General features: G+C 44.8%; 1 protein-coding gene across 1 annotated transcript; it reads right to left on the bottom strand.

Annotated features, from left to right (window-relative positions):
* Window positions 1-1,508: 1,508 nt before the first annotated feature.
* Window positions 1,509-21,498, bottom strand: NAA30 (N-alpha-acetyltransferase 30, NatC catalytic subunit). The gene is made up of 4 exons (XM_040333648.1): window positions 20,869-21,498; window positions 10,058-10,181; window positions 6,814-6,869; window positions 1,509-3,581 (listed from the first exon to the last, which is right to left on the bottom strand). Exons 1-4 carry the CDS (start codon window positions 21,331-21,333, stop codon window positions 3,444-3,446), a joined length of 783 nt encoding a protein of 260 aa, XP_040189582.1. The 5' UTR covers window positions 21,334-21,498; the 3' UTR covers window positions 1,509-3,443.
* Between the last annotated feature and the right edge of the window lie 452 nt (window positions 21,499-21,950).

Below are 21,950 nucleotides of genomic sequence, written 5' to 3'. Positions count from 1 at the left end.
GATTTTTATCGGTACTGCGACCTTATGGCGGACACTTGACACATTTTTGGGACCATTTGCATTTTTATAGTGATCAATGCTATAAAAAAAATGCATTGATTATTGTAAAAATGTCACTGGCAGGGAAGGGGGTTAACACTAGGGGGCGAGGAAGGGGTTAATTATGTTCCCTAGGTGTGTTCTAACGGAAGGGGGGGGGGTGGGACTGACTAGGGGGAAATGACAGATCGCTGTTCATACAATCAGCAATTTCTCCCCTGAAAGGACCGGGAGCCGTGCGTTTACACACACACAGCTCCCGGTTCTCGCTCTGTAATGCGCGATCGCGGGTGCCCGGCGGTGATCGCGCCCCTAGTGGGTGAAATGCAAAATTATGTGATTTTGCGTAGCCGGTCGGCAACTGGTTAATGAAATGCCTTTATCTTTTGTAAACCAAGACTTTCAATTATATTTTTCTTGTCCCGAGATGTTAACCACTAGCTGCAGTTTTACGGCAGGCAGGTCGACTCGGCTGTGCGAAACAAAGTAATATTACGTCATGCCGCATTTCAGACAATAGGGGCGAGCGCGCCCCCCTGCTGCTGACACGCATGCCCGCTCGTTACAGAGCGAGAACTGGGAGCTGTGTGTGTAAACACGCACAGCTCCCAGTCCTATCAGGGGGAGAAATGATTGATTGCTGTTCATCCATTGTATGAACAGACGATCTGTCATTTCCCCTAGTCAGTCCACCCCCTTAAGTTAGAACACACCTAGGGAACATAATTAACCCCTTCCTCGCCCACTAGTGTTAACCCTTTCCCTACCAGTGACATTTTTACAGTAATCAATGCATTTTTATAGCACTGATCGCTTTAAAAATGCCAATGGTCCCAAAAATGTGTCCGAAGTGTCTGCCATAAGGTCGCAGTAACGATAAAAAAAAAAAAAGCCATAATACTATCCCATATTTTGTAGACGCTGTAACTTTTGTGCAAACCAAACGCTTATTGCAATTTTTTTTACGAAAAATATGTAGAAGAATACGTATCGGCCTAAACTGGAGGGAAAAAAAAAAGTTTTAAATATATTTGGGGGATATTTATTCATTCATATTATAAGCCAATTTTGTTTGGGAACCACGTTGCAGACCGCGCAATTGTCAGTTAAAGCAACGCAGTGCCGAATCGCAAAAAGCGGCCCGGTCATTGACCAGCAAAATGGTCCGGGGCTGAAGTGGTTAAGCACCATAAAATCCCATCTTTCTTTCCTGGCATTAATGTACATTATATAGGGAGGTGGGGGCCACCTCCCAATGCCCATTTGATTCCTATTCCACTTTAAAGAATGTATAACACCCACAACTGCATTAAACTGTGGCCAGTTCAGTTTTAAAAACTGGCACAGAAAGGATTTTTTTTGTTTAAATTATAAAACAGCATGTCTGAAGAAAAAAAAAAAAAAAAAAAAAGCAAAAAGCAAACTTGTAAAGCGAACATCCCAAGTGATTGTACTCCGTCAGCAAGGTGTGAAATGATTGTATTCCATGATTTATTCAAGACACCAACATACAGAACAAACTTTGTTGTAGACAAGTCAACCAAAGCTGGACACACAAGCCAAAAAAAAAGAAAAAAAAAAAAAAAATCTTTATTTTTCTTTCAAAACGGTAAAAGCCAAATACATCCTGGAACCCTCAGAATGTAGCACACCATAGAAAAAAGCCCCAGAGGTTTGAGAATGAAAATGCCAATTTGCTCATGTGCATAATTTTGTGGGCCGATATAAAAGGAGTTATTTCTCATAACCAAATAAGCCCCTATTAAAAACAGATATTTACTTGCCAGTTATTGCAATGAGGGAAAAAAAAAAATAAAGGAATGGGAATAATTCTACGAAGATTTAAGTTGAACACAAAAATAAATATTACAAACTTGTATTGGGAAATTTTCACATTTTATACAATAGAAAAAAAAAATAGAAAAATTGTAATACAGCAGTAAGGCCAATGTAACAATTATCTAAAGACTGGAAGGAATTCCATAAAGTTATTTTTTTTTGCCACAGGAGGATCTATATGTACAAATACTACAAAACTGACTTTAAAAAAAAAAAAAAAAAGATAAATCAGTCAAAGCATAGGACCTTTGTGATTAGGCGATCTAAAGCCACCATTATCCAACGTATGTGACATATACCAGTTGTGGCCAACCCTCCTGCCTGTATACAGAAATTGAGTCGAGCAAAAGATGCTTTAAAGCCTAAATCACGTAAAGAAAAAAAAAAAATAGAAAAAAAAAAAAAAAGTTTTAACTTTAACAGATTCCCATCAAGAGAGGATTAAACATTATTTCCCCAAAAATTGTTCATGCACAATATGACTAGAAACCCTTTACCAGTAAAGATTTCCAACCTTGAAAAATTAAATGTGTTTAGCTGCATTATAATCTTTAATTTATTTCCTAGATCAAGTATCTTCGAGGCTTTAAATTATTTTGGAACAGGATACAAAAACAAAAAAAAAAAGGGGGGAATTATTTAAAAAAGAGAAATATAGTAGAGCTTTAATTTTAAATAAAATCATACCAATTTACAATATTTTCTTTAAAAATCCCTCGCTCCTAAAGAAAAAAGTGCATTTGGAACCAGCATAGATTTAATAAGGTTTCCTTTTTAGCAGCTAGTGATCAGATTACCAATATAGCTTACACTTTTTCAATGCAAAAAAAAAAAAAAATAATAATGTAAAGTCAAAAAAAGGAAAAAAATTCTCTTCAAAAATATAAATTTGAAATAAATTTACTTCCGGAATTTTCAATAAAAGCAAAATTTGGATTTCCTTTGAGGACGCAAAGAAGGATTACATCATGGTAAGGATGCATTTTACCGGAGGGGGGGAAGGAAACACTTTTTTGCTTATTTTTTTTCCCTTAGTCACTGTCAGACTTAACACCCCTTATTTTAAACACATTTAGAATGTTTTTTTTCTCCAATTATTTGAGGTACCAAGATTTAAAGAATGGAAAAATTGAAAAAAATAAAAACCAAAAATGTTCTTTTTTCCAACACTTATCTCAGAAAACTATGGCAAGGTTTGTATGCAACATTAGCAATTATATATATCACTTCTTATAATGGCTGCTGTAAATGTCTTCCCCCCTCCCCCACAAGACCTTAAGATTACAGTTCTCACATAGGTTCTCTGATAAAATGTTCATTTTGTTTTAATATAACACAGTCAGTAGATTTGCAAATGAATGAATATGTCTTGGCTAGCAACTGGCACCAAATTAAAGTTCTTCTTGTCGTTTAATCGAAAGGTTCGGCTTGAATTCAGGACATGCGCCATGCCTTAGTGCAACAAATATGTGCGACACGCAAAACAGGTTATTGACAGGACAGCTGCATGAAAGTAAGGTCCTGAATGAGTGACGGCTGGGGATTTGTTCCTCGATGCTTCGGTCTCAACGTAGCCACAGTTTAAGACGCAGTGCATCAACTCCATTTAAATAGTATCTGAATAGGCGTTTATCCCGCACAAAACCAAGATTTTCATAAAGTTTCAAAGCAGATTTGTTTGTTATTTCTGTTTCCAGGACAACCTGTTTTAAAATAAGAAAGCAGGCAATCAGAACACGCTTGAAAAAGAAAGTGAAATATATATATATCCAACATTTAAGACATTGCCCACTAAAACAATTTTGACTTTACTCTGTGCCGAGAACATGCAGCTCTAAAGCCTACAAAGGCCCAGCTCAGCTAACCTTCCATTACACTTACATTTTTCCTGTAGTCTTCTGGCCAGCCCACTGAGGTTACGGGACCACCCGCTTCTCTACTGGCCAGTGGGTAGACCTTCCTTCTGGACAGCACCATGTTGTCCAAAAGTACTGAGCCCATGCTGCCGTGATATGCTTTGGCTTTTGGAAAAAAGGCAGGATGAGGCTTGGCTGTTATTAGCTGGTGTTAGTCAGAATCTATGTAAAAAAGCCTGTGTTTTACGTTGCATTCCTATGGGAAGTCTATGAGGTTGCAAAACCCGTTCAAACTGGTACCATGTACACAGGCAATGACCAATTGGCTGCCAATACCCCATCAGTGCATCATCCTCACAGTTTCCCCAATTTCCTTCTTCAGTCAATGCTGCCCACCATCACCAAATCCTTCTACAGGTTACAGGTCTTTAAAGTAAAAGCAGCAATGCCATTTTCAGTCCCTCATCACGGGGGGGAGGAATCGCACTAAAACTGGCAGGTCACAGCCAAAAGCAGCGATGCACCGGGTAGAGTTGGAAACAAATCCTCCATTAGGTTGTGAAAGAGTGAGTGCCTGACTGCCCTTTAACCACTTGAAGACCAGTTTTTTTTCCCTGGCACATTTACAGTGTCAGTACAGTATTCTCAGCTAGAGAATTACTTCTAAACCCCAAAACATACTATTTTTTTTTAGCAGAGACCCTAGGGAATAAAATGGCAATTTACACACCCACCAATTACTAAAGGGGGCAAGGCCACATACATGTAGCGGCCCACCCAGATCCCATCAGCTGGTGTTCGATAGCCGCTGGGTCCTGCTCATCCCCGACAAAGCTCAATTTTGACAGCTCATCTCTCGCTCTGTTACATGGTCAGTTTCACACTCAGCGGCTCTGGAAAGCATCAAGCACCGCTCTGAGTGTGGAGAAGGGAGGAGGAACGGGTGGTCAGTGTTAAATATCGGCCCAATTTTGATAATGGGCCAATGCCTTTCAAAAACTGTCAAATCTGCAGATATAAAAATCTACACACACAAAAATTATTTTATTCCCTGCAGATTTTGTAAGTTTACCCACTTAAATTAAGGTTCTATAATTTTTTTTATCACAAGTGTATTTTAAAATTAGACAGAAGATCAACCAAAAATTCAGAACAAAAAAAAAAAAAAAAAGTGTTATAAATGGAGTTGCAGGTCAGCGAGTAAAATAAGCATTTGATTCCCAAGCAAAACATGACTTATTACTTGGTGGAGAAACCCTTGTTGGCAAGCACAAAGGCAAGCTGTGTCTTGTAGTTGGTTACCAGGTTTGCACACCTCTCATCAGGGATTTTAAGGTCTGGAGACTGGCTAGGCCACTCCATGACCTTAATGCACTTCTTGATCATCGTCATGCTAGAAGACTCATCCACAACACATCTTCAGTGTTCTGGCTGAGGGAAGACGTTTCTCATACAAGATTTTAGAATACATGGTCCGGTCCATTAGCCCCTCAATGCAGCAAAGTAGGTCTGCACTTTAGCAGAGAAGCTGCCCCAAAGCACAATGTTGCCACCTCCGTGCTTGACTGCAGGGATGGTGGTCTTGGGGTCAGTCAGCATTTTCTTCCTCCAAAACAGTCGAGTTAATGCCAAAGAGCTAAATTTTGGTCTCATCTGACCACAGCACTTTCTCCCAATCCTTTTCCGATTCATTTAGATGTTCATTGGCAAACTTCAGATGTGCCTTCTTGAGAGGGACACTGCGGGCGCTGCAGGATTTCAGTCCATGGGAGTGTATTATGTTACCAATGGTTTGTTTGGCGACTGTGGTCCCAACTGCCTTGAGATCATTCACAAGCTCCTTCCGTATAGTTCAGGGCTGATCCCTCACTTTTGTCATGATCACCCTTACCCCGTGAGGTGAAATCTTGCATGGAGCTCCAGACCGAGGGCAATTGATGGTCATTTTGCATTTCCTCCATTTGCGAAAAATCGCTCCAACAGTTGTCGCCTTCTCACCAAGCTTCTTGCCGATGGTCTTGTAGCACGTTCCAGCTTTGTGCAGCTATTTGGTCTTGCCCATGATGGTGAAGTTTAAATAGAAGAAATATTCTGTGGACAGGTGTCTTGTACACATAACGAGCCGTTAGGAGCACCTTCTTAAAATTGACAGGACTCGTCTGTGTAGCACATACTGTAGCCAGAATTATTGTTGGTTGATAGGGGAGCAAGTACTTTTTACTCACTGAACTGCAACTCCATTTGTATTGTGTGTTTTTTTGGTTGATATTTTGTCACTATCATTTAAAATACACCCACGATTAAAAAATTATATAGACCCTTACATTTTTTTTTTTTCCCCCCACTTGCAAAGAAAACACCTTACAAAAAAGGCAGTGGAAAATGTTGTACGCACACACATACAGTCTTGAAGTTGTTAATACATCTACTTGAACAACATGAAAGATCATAGATCACTGGGGTTCCGTGACCCCCAGGAAATTAACTAGCAAGGCCTAAATAAATAGTAAGGAAAACTTAGAAACAAATGTCACTTTTAAAAAAACAGCCCATCTTAAAAAAAAAAAAGAGGACAGTGTCAATAGGGCAGTGGATAGTGTCAGTCAGTATTTTAAATATCTTTTTTTTTATCAATTTTCACAATTTTTTTTTATTAAATGTTTACAATATTTTTTAAGACCCTTTTGGGGGGGGGGGCTTTGGTGAAAGACAGTCCTTTCTCTGAGGACAGATCTCAGTCATATTCTGAAGCCTCAACTGCAAGTGACTGAGGATTTGGATCTTACCACCACCACCCATCGTTCCTCTGCGCCCCCCTTCACGTCACCCCTTCCCACAGTAGTTTCTTCTGGCCCTCTGCCCCACTTTACATTACCCACACTTAACTTTCCAAAAAAGTAAGCTGGTGACTTGTTGCTAGGACCGTCCCTTGTCAACAGGTTGCCGACCCCAGGAGTTAAAATGTATCCCCCTAAAGCTGACAGAAGAGCCCCTCCACTGGTCCAACCACTCAATTCACAAATATTTAGTAACAATAACAGTCAATCTAAAACCAAAACTAGTCAGAGATGGGTCTTACCTCATCGCAATCCCCTTCAACCATGGCATAAATAGCTTTCTTAACCAAATTTGTACCTGAAATAATGAAAAGGAAAAAAAATGTAGTTAATATTGACTATGAAGTCAAAAGTTGATTTTATACATCAGGCGGCTTCACAAAACACTAGAGGTTTCTACCATGCTGCTGCCAACTGTCAGTGGATCAATGACAGATAACACTGATAGAAGCTTGTTTTTCCATCTTTGCTTTACCAAATGGCTGATGAACACCCATCAGCCATATACAAGCAAAATGCCAGTTCAGCAAGTGAACAATGAGATGCGGCATGGCATGGAGGTGATCAGCCTGTGGCACTGCTGAGGTGTTATGGAAGGTTGCCTTGATGGTGGCCTTCAGTTCATCTGCATCGTTGGGTCTGGTGTCATCTTCCTCTTGACAATACCGCACAGATGCTCTATGGGATTTAGGTCAGGTGAGTTTGCTGGCCAATCAAGCACAGCGAAACCATGATAATTAAACCAGGTATTGGTATATTTTTCAGTGTGGGCATGTGCCAAGTCCTGCCGGAAAATGAAATCAGCATCTCCATAAAACTGGTCGGCAGAGGGAAGCATAGTGCTCTAGAATTTCCTACTAGAGGGCTTTGCCGACTTTGGACTTGATAAAAAACACAGTGGACCAACACAATCAGATAAGATGGTTCACCAAATCATCACCGACTGGAAAATGTTGCATTTCATTTGGAAAGCAAGGTCCCAGAGTCTGGAGGAAGAGTGGAGAGCCACAGAATCCAAGTTGTATGAGGTCCAATACCTGGTTTAACGATCATGGCATCACTGTGCTCGATTGGCCAGCAAACAAGCCTGAGCTAAACCCCATAGAGAAACTGTGGGGTATGGTCAAGAGGAAGATGAGACACCAGACCCAACAATGCAGACAAGCTGAAGGCAACCTGGGCTTCCATAACACCACAGCAGTGCCACAGGATGATCGCCTCCATGCCACACTGCATTGATGCAGCAAATCATGCAAAAAGGAGCCCCGACCAAGGATTGGTATAGCGCATACTATACATGGACATACTTTTCAGTAAGCCAACATTTGTTTTACTTTTTTGGTCTTATGTAATATTCAAATTTTCTATACTGAATTTTGTTTTTTCACTAGCTGCAAGCCATAATCTAAAAAAATTAAAAAAAATATACGCTTGAAATATAAAAAAAAAAAAAAAAAAAAAAAAAAAAAGGCCAAAACGCCAATAAACTGCACACACGACTGGTTTTCCTGGCAGGATTCGTGCCAAGCTTGCCTTGCATACAGACTCATCCAAAATACCACCGTTCCAAAGTGCGGTGACGTACAATGGCACTATAAAAAGGGGAACTTCCATTCCAATGGCGCCACCCTTTGGGCTGCTTTTGCGTTAGTAAAAGTTTGGTGAGAGACAATTTGCGCTTTTCAGTCCGTTACAGCGTGACGAATGGGATCTCCATTACGAACGCTAGTTTTACCAGAAAGAGCGCTCCTGTCTCATACTTAAATCTGAGCATGCGTGTTTTTTTTGCCCTCGGAAAAGCATACACACGGCCGGTTTTCACGGCGGAAAAAAGTCCACCGGGAATCCCGATGGGAAAATAGGAGAGCAGGTTCTCAAATTTTTTTCTGCAGTTTTCCTGTCGGGAAAAAAACGGTGATGGAGCATACACGCGGCCGGTTTTCCCGGCCAAATGCTCTTATGGCAGTTTTCCTTCCGGTGTACAGGGCTTTAGTGTGAAAGCATTCTAAGTGAGGAAATCCTAACAAAATGAGGGGAATTGCAATCTTGGGAAGCGATGAGAATTGGTATCCCCCAACAGAAAATTTCCCCCCAACTTGTTTCCCAGTATTTTTTTCTGTGATAACTAGCACCACAACAAAAAGGATTAATTTTTTCCCCAGCAGAGAAACAAACCGCAATTAAAACACCTGAAAGCAGTTCTAACCGTTCCTCAATTAAAACTAGGAAAAACGTTTGGCTATGCATACACAAATCTCTGCCAATAAGTACTGGGACCTGGATCAATGGAGATGCAGGGAATGTTAGTGCAGTGTTGAGTCTCAGTCTGTCAGTTAATTTAATAAAGGAATACAGCAAGTTGACTTTGTAAAGTGTACTTCTACTTTGCACTACAAAATATCCGGTTGCCTTTACATGTGGTTGGGTAATAAAAGTGAACACTGCTTTACCCCATTTAGAAAGCTTAGTGAAGAAAACATTACAATGTAAACATTGCATTAACCCTTTGTCTTGTTATTTTTTCTTCTTTATACAAACTGTTTTTTTTACATTTCCTCTCCTGCAAGAGGAAGATGCCATGTATATTTTCTTCATTCAGAAGAGGAAGTAAACATGGGGGCAGGCTCACAGTGACTAATAACTGTGATAGCCTTTGATTGGCCATCACAGTGATCAGGTGACCTGGAACCAACAGTCTCGCTTTCCAATTGCTTGCGAAAGCCCGGTCTCTGCCAGGCGCGCACAGGAAGATACGAATATATGCAGCCCCACGGCAAAGAAGCCAGTAATGTGTGCAGCCGGCCAGACACATTTCAAGTGATTAGTCCGCTTATCTTGAACCTACAGGTAAGCCTATAATAAGGCTTACCTGTAGGTACAGTGGATATTTCCTAAACATACATTAATTAGGAGATATTTACATGTGTAGCAGCCACTGATGTCACCAGCGCATGTGCACTGCACTCTAAGACCTCATTCACACATGAGCGTTTTGTAGCTTGAAGCTACAAAACGCTGGAGGGGAAAAAAAATCTATTATTCTCTATGGAGATGGTTCACATCTCCACTACAAAACACCTGAAGCCAGAAGTTCCAAAACGCCTGAAGGTCAAACAAGTTCTGGGACTTTTTTTTTTATTTTTTTTAGGCAGATTTGGCATTTTTCTGCTTTTAACATTGGTGACCCTAGACCTGTCCAAAATCGTGGCAAAAAACGCCACAAAAATCGCTACGCTCAGGTGTGAATGCAGCCTCAATGGACAGCATGCCATGTCCATTGAGAGAGCTGTGCTGCAGTGAGTGATGTCATTGTGGCTCAGCTATTCAAACGTCAGGAGTCTGAACCCGGAAGGAAGTCTGGGTGAAGATGCAATCCCTGTCAGCGGTGACAGGGCACCGTTTGAGGGATCCAGTTTTTAGGAAAGTCTGTGCTAGCATTTGATGAATACTAGCACATTATAGGATAATCCAATACAATTTACCTACCAATGCCCTTTCTTCTGTACTTTGAATCCACTGCTAACATGGCTATATAACCTCGGCGAAACATCTTTTTGTGCATATCCAGCTTGCAGACGATGGCACCTACACACTCATCTTCAACCATGGCCTGAAAAACAAACATTGCAAACATTTAGGTTTCAGAGTTGTTCAAGTACAGTAGAGAAACAAACAGTTCTACTACAGGTTTAGGTTTTATCAAATAAATCCAGAAAACACTTATTAAAGCGATTACAGATGCAGTCCATATGCGTGGCTTTTGAAAACTTCTATTCGCATCTATGTTCATAATTCCCTTTCCTTCAGGACTGCATGGCCCATAAAAATCTAGCCACCACCCCCTACGAGTTGTCCCGCAAGCTGCTTACAATCAGAGACTGAAGCAAGTGTGTCCAATATGCTCAAATGGTCGGTGCAAGCAGCGTAGAGGCATCAGTCTGTAGTCCCAGTAGGAAGCACATATGACCCAGCAAACCAAGAAGCCATGCTTACAAATGAAACCTGAACCAGCAGGTGAGATAAGGAGGAGCACAAGTATATAGTGTACAATGCAAGTCCTACCCTTAGATACAAATACAGAAGTGCATGCACCATTCTAATTTCACAGAAAACATTTCAAGGTCTATACATGACAGTTTGCAAATAATGCCAGGCTTTGGAACATAAAACCCCCAGCACCAACTCCATGCTTTCAGGAACATTGTTGTCAATCCATTCTAAAAACGGGGAACACTAGTAGATTTGAAACTATATGATCAGGATCTTTTCAGAGCCTGGACCAGCGGACTTCAGCCTACTGTGAGCCGACGAGTCTCGGGAGTGCAGAATGAACTGCACTCATGTGATACATAGGTGAGGTTTAGCCAAAAAAGCGTTGGCTATACTTCTGTAAAATAGCTAGATTACCAGTTTTTGCAGGTTTCCAAAAATCAAAAAAGCAGCTTTAAGCGAATGATGAAGGGGGAAAAAAATAAATAAAATCTAGCTAAATGAATCCCTTAAATATTTTAAGAAACCAAACGATTGCATGGATATGCAGAAAAATGTAGTACTCCATCACAGACAGGCCCCTGATGGCCATTTGTATGAATAAGTGTCAATTTGTGAAATGCCAGCTATTCAAGGCTGCTGCATTTGAAATCTGTTAACCAATTTATTGCAACAGAAACCATTAGCAGATGGCCAATTAGAACAGAAGGAATTAGTCATTAATGCTAAAGTGCAGAGAGAAAAAAATAAAAAAAGGAGTCACCCCCAAAGATTTCTAGGATACCAGGGATTTGAAAAAGTGACGACATGCCTCTTCCTGGCATTTCAAATGCTTGGAAGGTAGTTTTGGCCTTGCCATACACCATGCTGAATGTTTTTTGCATGTACCAGAATATACTGCAAATACAAATAAAAACACAAAGCAAATTATAGTGTAAAAACAAGCCCTAAACGTGTGTACTACAGAGATAACGTGAACAAGGCCTCCTGGCAAATAGATGAAGGTTGTATGGCTTTACACAGTAAAACTAAGATGCCCCCCCCCTTCCCCTAATGCAAATGAGCTATGTACAGCCTGGTGGAGCTTGGACAGCCTATTCACAACCTAACATTTACAACCTAACATTTACAAAACACTGGTAACCTAATTTAGTTTGGGTCAAACATTACATGCAGGCACTTGTCATATGTGTCATAAAAGTATCAGCAGTTCATAATTGTATTGCCAACTCCCCAGAACAAGAGAACTATAAACATGCCTAATCACTACGCCACGCTGACCAGTTAAAGGCATGATCTACTTTTTAAATGTACATCTTTAACCAACTGAGTACTTGCACGTAAAAAAAAAAGTATAAAATTATATATATATATATATATTTTATACTTTTTTTTTTTATTTAGACAGATCGATCTCTATGGGTTATATTTAACAACTTTTCATGCAAAACGCATAAATGGCACAGTGCGAATCACATTGCATGCAAGATGAACTTCGTTTGTAATCTGCAGAAGGTGTCAATACAAATCTAACACCCCAAAACACAGGTCGCAAACAGATCATTTGCAAGCAGCAGATTGTGCAGTAGTATTTTTGTACCATGCAATCCCGTTGCATGGTACAAACGGTATAAAAGTAGCGCATTATACACTACTTTGGTGCGGTGCATTTTTAGCCCATTCAAATTGAATAGGCAGAAATTGCACCACAGAGTACCACATGTGAATCGGCCCTTACTATATAAAAGGAAGGTTACCAGAACATTTAAAGCCCAGTACACATAATGAGACTATCGGACAAATTTTATTTTTTTGTATGCCCGTCTCCATATCGAAAACGAATAAGCTACTAATGTATGAAAATGCTCATACGACAGAATAAAAATTCAGAAGGGATGCCATTTGTATTTTCGGACGAAAACTGTACTGATTAAACAAATTGTGCGGTCTGGTATCGCATTTGTCCCTTTAATATCAGACAAAAGCAGAGTACAAAACTATTGCATTATCGTACAATCGCGTCAAAAGTGATTTTTTTTTTGCACAATATTCAGATCGAGTGTACTAGGCTTAAGCGAAAGAAGGAAGGGGAAGAGGGAGAACATGCCTTGTTTTCAGCCCTTTAAGGGGTTTGCTATGCTGGGAGGTGGGGTAGGGCTTATGGCCACATAACGGCTGTGATCGGCTGTCAGTCGTAAAATTCTGGATCGCAGATATGGAACTTTCTGTGAGCGGCCAGTCACTGTGCCGAGCAGCCAGTCACTCTTGGCAAAGAATTGTTGGCGGTATTGCATGCAAATATGCGGCTGCTCGGAGCCAAGGCCTGGCTGTACGAGAGGTCGCATATTTCAATATGCTTGGCGTGAAGTGGTTAAACTACATAAAAATAAAAAATGTCAAGACATTATGAAAACTCCCAAAACTACCCATTTTTTGGAAAGTGGACATCCAAGGTGATGATTTTTACCACAATTTTTGGGGGAAATTAACATAAATGCTGAATTGGAGAGGTGTTAGAACTTTGAGTTCAGCGATGGTGCACTACAACTACATACATTAAATGTACAGGTCATACACAGTGGGAGGATGGAAATGAAGGTGTTAAAGTGGAGTGCCGCCAAAAAAGCAGCTGCCGACTTAACATTAGGACACTTACCTGTCCAGGGCGCCCACGATGTCCTCACCCGATGGAGCCAACACTGTAAGAGGTGTCGACAGTAGATGGGAAAGCAACTAAGGCAAAGCAGGTAGAAGTTGTAGGGACACTAATAAAGTGAAAGATTGTATTACCCTTCATAGACACAATACAGTTCCACTTAAAATCACCAAACTAAAAAACAAACTTGTAGAAGTAGTTGCCACCCAGGAATGACATCTGTACAGGGATGGCACACACTGCAAACTACAAGACATGCAGCTGCCATACATTGCCATCCTATGACTTATCAGGCACAAGTGCAGCAGCCAGTTTAGGATTAAAAATGTATATACAGTTGTGTGAAAAAGTATTTGCCCCCTTCCTGTTTTTTTTGCATATATTTCTCACACTTAAATTATTCAGAACTACCGTAAATTTAATATTACACAAAGACAACCCAAGTAAATCCAAGATCCTTTTTAATAAAATAATTAAACTGCGAAAAAAAAGCTGTTAAACCTGCCTGCCCCTTAGAGCCCTTTCACACTGGTGCGTTTTTACCGCGTTTTTGCGGTAAAAATAGCGCTATTAAAACGCTCACAAAATGCTCCCCATGCATCTCAATGGACCCTTTCACACCGAGGCTTGCGCTGGAGGAGCGTTGAGAAAAGTCCTGCAAGCAGCATCTTTGGAGCAGCTTTTGAGCGCTGAAAAAAAACCGCTCCAAAAACGCCTCTCCATTGAAAACGCTGTAAAAATGCAGTATTTTACCGCTATTTTAACGCACCGCTATAGGAGTTTCCAGTGTGAAAGGGCTCTTAATGAAAAGTAATCACCCACTCCATGCTGAATCATGAATGAACTGCGATTAACCACAATTTGTTAAATTTCACTTGCCACACCCAGACCCAATTACTGCCAGACCTGTTGAATCAAGAAATCACATAAATAGAAGCGGTCTGACAACGTCAAGCACACTAACAAATCACATAAAACCACACATGCCACAATCTAAAAAATAATAATTCAAGAACAGATAACAACAAAGTAATGTACATGTATCGGTCTAGGAAGGGTTTCAAAGCCACTTCTAAGGCTGGAACTCCAGTGAACTACGGGGAGAGACATTATCCACAAATGGAGATAACTTGGAACAGTAATGAACCTTCCCAGAGAGTGGTCGGCCTACAAAAATTACTCCAAGGAGCATGACGACTCATCATCCAAAGAGGTCATAAAAGAAAAGAACTCAGAAGAGCTAAAGAACTGCAGTTCTCAGTGTTCATGATTCAACAATAAGAAAGACTGGGCAAAAAAAAAAAAAAAAAAAAAAAAAAAAAAAAAAAAAAAAAAAAAAGCATCCATGGGAGAGTTCCAATGCCAAAGCCACAGCAAATATTCTGTGGACTGATGAGACAATATTTTTTTGGAAGGTGTGCAACTGCATTCGTTACACCTGGCATAAAAACGAATACAGCATTTCATAACAAGATCATAATACCAACAGTCAGACATGGTGGTGGTGGTGTGATTGTCTGGGGCCGTTTTGAAGCTTTGAATGACTTACCATAATTGATGGAGCCATGAATTCTGAGCTATACAAAAAAAAAAAAAAAAAAAAAAAACTAAAAAAGGATGTGAGGCCATCAGTTCATGACCTCAAGTGCACTGGCCTTGGCTAGCTGACAGCATATGCTGGTACTTGTAGTTCACTGGCAGCAAGGTACAATAAAGTGGTTGTAAACCCTCAAAAAAAAAAAAAAACCCTGCAAGACAAAAGGCATAATGAGCTAGTACGCATAGCATACTAGCACATTATGAATTACATCAAAGACTCCGCAGCAGTCCTCGTCCCTCCCCCGGCGGCACCTCTCCCAGCAGGGGTTACTTCCGGGTATCGCGACTGCGGCGCAGTGATTGGCCGGAGCCACGATGACGGCACTTCTGCGCATGCACATGGGAGGCGCCGGTAACGGCACATATGTGTCATTGCTTCAGTTTGCCCCAGTGCGCATGTGCCAATGCAGGGGACAGAGGATATCTCCTAAGCCGAGCAGGTTTAGAACATAGGCTTACCTGTAGCTTAACATGGTTTAAAGGGTTTACAACTACTTAGCAGGAAGCAGGGCTGCTACCCGTAGTAGATGGGAGTATCAGATACTAGCACTTAACCAATTACCCATTTACTTATCACGTCTGATGAGGTCTTAATGTGCACTGAGCAACATAGACTCAATGCAAGACCATATAAAACACAACTGTAGTGGAAGAAGCATCTATAGATATAAGGGTAGTAAACTTGGCTAAGCAACAAGAATGTCAAGATTCCCAATTCCCCTAGCAGCATACAGCAACGCTGAGATTCGTAATTCCCGACTAAACACAATGACAGGACTTACTAGGAAGCAAAGTTGTGGTCAGTAAAGAAAGCAGTAACAATGGGTGTCAAAGCATGGCTAGGCAAGAGTAAGCCCTGGTTCACACCAGTGCAGTTTCATGTGTGGCTTCCTGAAATCTGTGTGACCTCATTCAGCAGAAGCCAATGGAAGTAGCACTGAAATCACACAGAAATAATGCAGGAACCTTTATTAGAGTTGCAGAGATTCAAAGAGTTCCATTGCCCCAGGGTGCAACGTGTCATGCGACTTTGAACCGTCAAATCGCACTGGTGTGAACCAGGGCTCATGCCAAGCTATGCATCCCCTAGCAGTGTACAGTGACAGAACTAACTAGGAAGACATGCTGCTGCCAGTTGTGGTGTAGTAGGCCCTGATTAGGAGAGATAAATGCTGGGACTTGCAGTCCCCTGTATTATAGGGACAGTACTTACCAGGAAGCAGGGACAGAGTACTGCTGGAACCTGTTGTCCACCCAATAATAGGAATTTCCAGGAAGCAGAGTTGTGAAGTAGTAGGCCCTGGTTAGGACGGAAGAATGCTGTAGCCCACCAGTGATAGCACTTACCAGAAGTGGATGATATGAGCCCTGGTTAGGAAGATTATGAGATCTTGTCCTTAATGGGGGACCTATGGTCATATCTCCCCCCCCCCCCCCTTCCCAAATCCCCAGCTGTGGTGTAGCAGGCCCTGATTAGGACAGAGGGAATTCTGGGCCTTGTAGTGCCCCAAGTTGCAGTGTAGCAAGCTGGGCCTTGTAGTCCCATCTAGGTTCAGTGTAATTAGCCCTGATTAGGACAGAGAAGGTGTGGTCAGAGGTAGAATGCTGGGACTTGTAGTGTAGCAGGTCCTGGTGAGAGGATGAGGACTGCTAGGCCTCAGTCCCCTTAGTCGTAGAAAATAAATAAAGCGAGAATCTCTTGTGGTTTGTTGTGTTCTGAAATAAAAGCTTCACCACGAGTGCTCATGAGCTAGATGGCAACTCACCAAAGGTACTTTTTACGGTAGATCAAAAAGCACTTTTATTGAATGGACCAGATAAAGCCTGATCAACACATCTCTCCACTGTGGGACCCCCTCCGACATAGGCATAGCGTCTCCAATCACTTTAGATTAGTACATAATAAAGAGCCCTCTTTACTTAGATTTTGGGAAATAGACAAAGTTCGTCCCCATTGGAGGGGTCTGGACATGACCAAAGGGGTCTCCCATATAGAGACTCAGTGGATATATAGGCTCCAGTGCCTATATCCCAGGGGCTTGAACCTGCATACAGATTTAAAAACGCTTTATTACAGATTACCAAGTTAGTTTAGCTGTAGTATTGGGGTGAAGTACCCCATACTCATTCACCTTGGGTGGGGGGCCGGCATCTGGGGGCCCCCTTAATAAAGGAGGCTCCCGGATTCCGATAAGCTCCTCTCCCGCAGACCCGACAACCAACACCAGGGTTGTCGGGAAGAGGCCCTGTCCTCAACATGGGGACAGGTGCTTTGGGGTGGGGGGCCACAGCGTGCCCCCCTGCCCCAAAGCACCTACCCCCCCATGTTGAGGGCATGCGGCCTGGCACGGTTAAGGGGGGGGCGCTTGCTCGCCCCCACCCCTTTCCTGACCGGGCTGCATCTCGGGATACGGGTCTGGTATGGATTTTGGGGTGAACCCCATGCCGTTTTTCTGGTGTATGGGGGTTCTCCTTAAAATTCATAGCAGACCCAAGGGCCTGGTAATGCTCCTGTAGGGGGAACCCATGCCGGTTTTTTTATTTGAAATTTGGCGTGGTGTTCCCTCTCAAGATTCATACCAAACGCAGCTGACACAGTTACCTGCGGTTATGTGCCGATAGCTGCGGAATTCCGCAGCTGGACGCATCCAGCTCTATTTTTTCTATCCGCACAAAACCGTAGTGTGTGAATGATGTCATAGGAAAGCATTGTGTGCTTCTAGCTGCGGTAAAATCCGCAGCTAAGAGCACCATTCTATCCGTCCGTGTGAAAGGGGCCTAAGAGCTCTTCGTGTCCCTGGTGAAGTCCGTTCCCACATCCTCGGCCTATATCGGAGGGGGTCCCACAATGGAGAGATGTTTACCCCGGATTTATCTGGTCCATCCAATAAAAGCGCATTTAACCTGCTTTAAGAAGTGGTCAAACATCTTTGGTGACTCGCCATCTCCCGCATGAGAACTCATTTCCAGACATCAAACCAGAAGATTTTTTATGGTGTTGGGATTGTCACTTTGGACTGTAAGTTTGTGATTTGCACATGAGTCACATATGTTAAATATTTCACGTATGATCATTTCCAGCGCCAACACCTTTACTTTTGTTTATTCAAGAAATTAAGTTCTTTCTTAAAGGGGCAGCTACTTTATTCAATCAGCACCTCACACACCAGCCACAACTTGATTACCCTTAGTCGTAGCAGGCCCTGGTGAGGACAGAAATAGAATGCTGGGACCTGTAGTCCCACAGTTGTAGTGCAGCAGGGCCTGGTGAGAGGATAAGGAATGCTGGGACCTGTAGTCCCACAGTTGTAGTGTAGCAGGGCCTGGTGAGGACAGAGGATGAAGGCTGGGACCTGTAGTCCCCCAGGTGTAGGGTAACAGGCCCTGAGGAGAGGATGAGGACTGCTGGGACCTGTAGTCCCCCCCAGGTGCATGTAGCAGGCCCTGGTGAGGACAGAAGAGGAACGTTGGGCCTTGTACTGCCTCTAGCTGTAGTATAGTAGACCCTAGTTAGTACAAGGGGGAGTGCAGAGACAGGGGATTCTGTAGTGTAGTAGACCCTGGTCAGGAAAAAGCAATGCTGGGACCTGTAGTGCCCATAGTAGCAATGTAGCAGGTGCTGATTAGGACATAGGAAAGGCTGAGCCTCATAGTCCCCACAGTTGTAGTATACAGCAGGCCTTGGTGAGGAAAGAAGAGAAATGCTGGGACCTGTAGTACCCCATTTGCAAAGTAGCAGGCTCTGGTGAAAGGATGAGGAATGCTGGGACCTGTAGTCCCCCAGTTGCAGTGTGGCAGGCACTGGTGAGAGGATGAGGAATGCTGGGACCTGTAGTCCCCCAGTTGCAGTGTGGCAGGTACTGTTGAGAGGATAGAGGGGGAAGGCTGGGCCTTGTAGTGCTTCCAGCTGTAGTGTAGCAGGCCCTGGTGAGAGGATGAGGACTGCTGGGACCTGTAGTCCCCCCCCCCTCACAGGTGCAGTGTAGCAGGCCCTGGTGAGGACGGAAGGGAAAGGCTGGGCCTTGAAGTGCCAGAAGTGGTAGTGTAGCAGACCCTATGCCTTGTAGTGCCCCCAGGTGCAGTGTAGCAGGCCCTAGGCCTTGTAGTGCCCCCAGGTGCAGAGTAGCAGACCCTGGTGAGAGGAGGGGGGAATGTTGGGACCTGTATTCCCCCACTTGTAGTGTAGTAGACCCTAGGAAGGACAGGGGGGGGGGGGGGGAGATGCTGAGCCTTGTACTGCCCCCAGCTGTAGTATAGTAGGCCCTGGTGAGGAAGAATGCTGGGACCTATAGTTCCCCCAGTTACAGCAGGCCCTATTGAGGAATGCTGGGACCTGTAGTGCCCCCAGTTACAGTAGGCATGCTGAGCCTTGTAGTGCCCCCAGTTACAGTTGGCCCTGGTGAGGAGGAATGCTGGGACCTGTAGTGCCCCTGTTACAGTAGGCATGCTGAGCCTTGTAGTGCCCCCAGTGACAGTAGGCCCTGGTGAGGGGGAATGTTGAACCTTGCAGTGCCCTCAGTGACAGTAGGCCCTGGTCAGGAGGAATGCTTAGCCTTGTAGTGCCCCCAGTGACAGTAGGCCCTGGAGAGGAGGAATGTTGAGCCTTGTAGTGCCCCCCCAGTGACATTAGGCCCTGGTGAGGAGGAATGCCGAGCCTTGTAGTGCCCCCCCCCCAGTGACAGTAGGCCCTGGAGAGGAGGAATGTTGAACCTTGTAGTGCCCCCCCAGTGACATTAGGCCCTGGTGAGGAGGAATGCCGAGCATTGTAGTACCCCCAGTGACAGTAGGCCCTGGTGAGGAGGAATGCTGAGCCTTGTAGTGCCCCCCCCCAGTGACAGTAGGCCCTGGTGAGGAGGAATGCTGAGCCTTGTAGTGCCCCCCCCCCCAGTGACAGTAGGCCCTGGTGAGGAGGAATGCTGAGCCTTGTAGTGCCCCCAGTGACATTAGGCCCTGGTGGGGAGGAATGCTGAGCCTTGTAGTTCCCCCAGTGACAGTAGGCCCTGGTGAGGAGGAATGCTGAGCCTTGTAGTTCCCCCCAGTGACATTAGGCCCTGGTGAGGAGGGATGCTGAGCCTTGTAGTTCCCCCCCAGTGACAGTAGGCCCTGGAGAGGAGGAATGCTGAGCCTTGTAGTTCCCCCCCAGTGACAGTAGGCCCTGGAGAGGAGGAATGCTGAGCCTTGTAGTTCCCCCAGTGACAGTAGGCCCTGGTGAGGAGGAATGCTGAGCCTTGTAGTTCCCCCCAGTGACATTAGGCCCTGGTGAGGAGGGATGCTGAGCCTTGTAGTGCCCCCAGTGACATTAGGCCCTGGTGAGGAGGAATGCTGAGCCTTGTAGCGCCCCCCAGTGACAGGAGGCCCTGGTCAGGAGGAATGCTGAGCCTTGTAGTGCCCCCAGTGACATTAGGCCTGGTCAGGAGGAATGCTGAGCCTTGTAGTGCCCCCCAGTTACATTAGGCCCTGGTCAGGAGGAATGCTGAGCCTTGTAGTGCCCCCCAGTTACAGTAGGCCCTGGTGAGGAGGGATGCTGAGCCTTGTAGTTCCCCCGAGTGATAGTAGGCCCTGGTCAGGAGGAATGCTGAGCCTTGTAGTTCCCCCAGTGACAGTAGGCCCTGGTGAGGAGGAATGCTGAGCCTTGTAGTGCCCCCCAGTGACATTAGGCCCTGGTCAGGAGGAATGCTGAGCCTTGTAGTGCCCCCAGTGACATTAGGCCCTGGTGAGGAGAAATGCTGAGCCTTGTAGTTCCCCCAGTGACAGTAGGCCCTGGTGAGGAGGAATGCTGAGCCTTGTAGTTCCCCCAGTGACAGTAGGCCCTGGTGAGGAGGAATGCTGAGCCTTGTAGCGCCCCCCAGTGACAGGAGGCCCTGGTCAGGAGGAATGCTGAGCCTTGTAGTGCCCCCAGTGACATTAGGCCTGGTCAGGAGGAATGCTGAGCCTTGTAGTGCCCCCAGTGACATTAGGCCTGGTCAGGAGGAATGCTGAGCCTTGTAGTTCCCCCCAGTGACAGTAGGCCCTGGTGAGGAGATATGCTGAGCCTTGTAGTGGCCCGACTTACCAGGAAGCAGAGCTGCGGCCAGTTGTGGATGAAGTAGCGGTAGGTGTAGATGGAGTAGGGCTCGGACAGGTCCCGGGTGATGAGCCTCATGATGTCGGGCATTTGAAGCTCGGACTCGTAGCGCTCGTAGCGGATGTCTTGCACGGTACAGGCGGAGAGCAGGGCGGGTAGGGCCTCCTCGGCCAGTCCATTGGGGGCGGCAGTCCGTGGGTCGGGGGGTAGTTTGCTCTGCAGGCTCTTGAGGTGTCGGAGGTCAGGCCCGATGAGGCCGTTGAGTTGGCGGTGAGGTGGGTGATGTCGGCGGTGGTGGCCCTTGGGGCCCTCGGAGACGTCGTTTCCAGCCGGCGTGTCTTCCCGACCTTCCTCTTCCTCCTCTCCGCAGTCCTCCTTCTGATCCCCCGGCAGGGTCATGCCGGTCCCGGGGTAATAGGAGAGCACTCCAGGCCCAGTCGGTGCGTCCGCCATCCTGAGGAGAGACCAACGGGGCTCCTTATAATCACACAGCACGGGCCGCCCTCATCCTTGGCCCCGCACACTCGCCCCGTCTCACCCGCGGCCGTAAAGCGCTGCCGCCGGCACACAGCTTTTTACGACACTTCCGGCAGCGCTGGGCCAGGGCCTCCGGGCGGTGGGGGGAAGTCGGGAGGCTGGAGCCGCAGTGGTAGACTCCTCCTAAGTGTCATGGCAACGGCTGGCTGCCTCCCCGCTGAGCCTGGAGGGGGGTGGCTGGGACTTGTAGTTCACTTTACTGTCATTTCTATGTCACTGAGGAGAAGGCCTAGTCACATATGGGGCCTCAGGAGCAGCACCCTCAGGCCCAAATCACCCTTGGCAATTTGCAATCGCCACAGTTCTGCGCTGTGCAGTATGGGGGGGGGGGGGGGGCATTTATTCTCAATGCCACCTCCCCCAACTTCTGTGACAGAATCGCAGCAAAACGCGCCTTTAAAAATCAAACATCGCCCCAAAACAGAGCAGGAGCCTCTTTTGGGCGATAAACGCACATAGGACCGACAGTTAAAGTGAATGGGCCGTCTTATGCGTGACACGGAGACATGCGTGTAAATCACGCTTACAAAATC

The sequence above is a fragment of the Rana temporaria genome, chromosome 13 (genome assembly GCF_905171775.1).
Source record: "Rana temporaria chromosome 13, aRanTem1.1, whole genome shotgun sequence".
NCBI lineage: Eukaryota > Metazoa > Chordata > Amphibia > Anura > Ranidae > Rana > Rana temporaria.
The sequence above is the reverse complement of the archived record's forward strand: the minus strand, read 5'-3'. Positions and strand labels throughout refer to the sequence as shown.

Coding starts and splice junctions, on each gene's coding strand:
- NAA30 (XM_040333648.1), bottom strand. CDS start 21,333: ATGGCGGACGCACCGACTGGGCCTGGAGTGCTCTCCTATTACCCCGGG. Junction 10,182..20,868: donor GGCCGCAGCTCTGCTTCCTG/GTAAGTCGGGCC, acceptor TTTGTTTTTCAG/GCCATGGTTGAAGATGAGTG. Junction 3,582..6,813: donor TTGAAGGGGATTGCGATGAG/GTAAGACCCATC, acceptor ATTTTAAAACAG/GTTGTCCTGGAAACAGAAAT.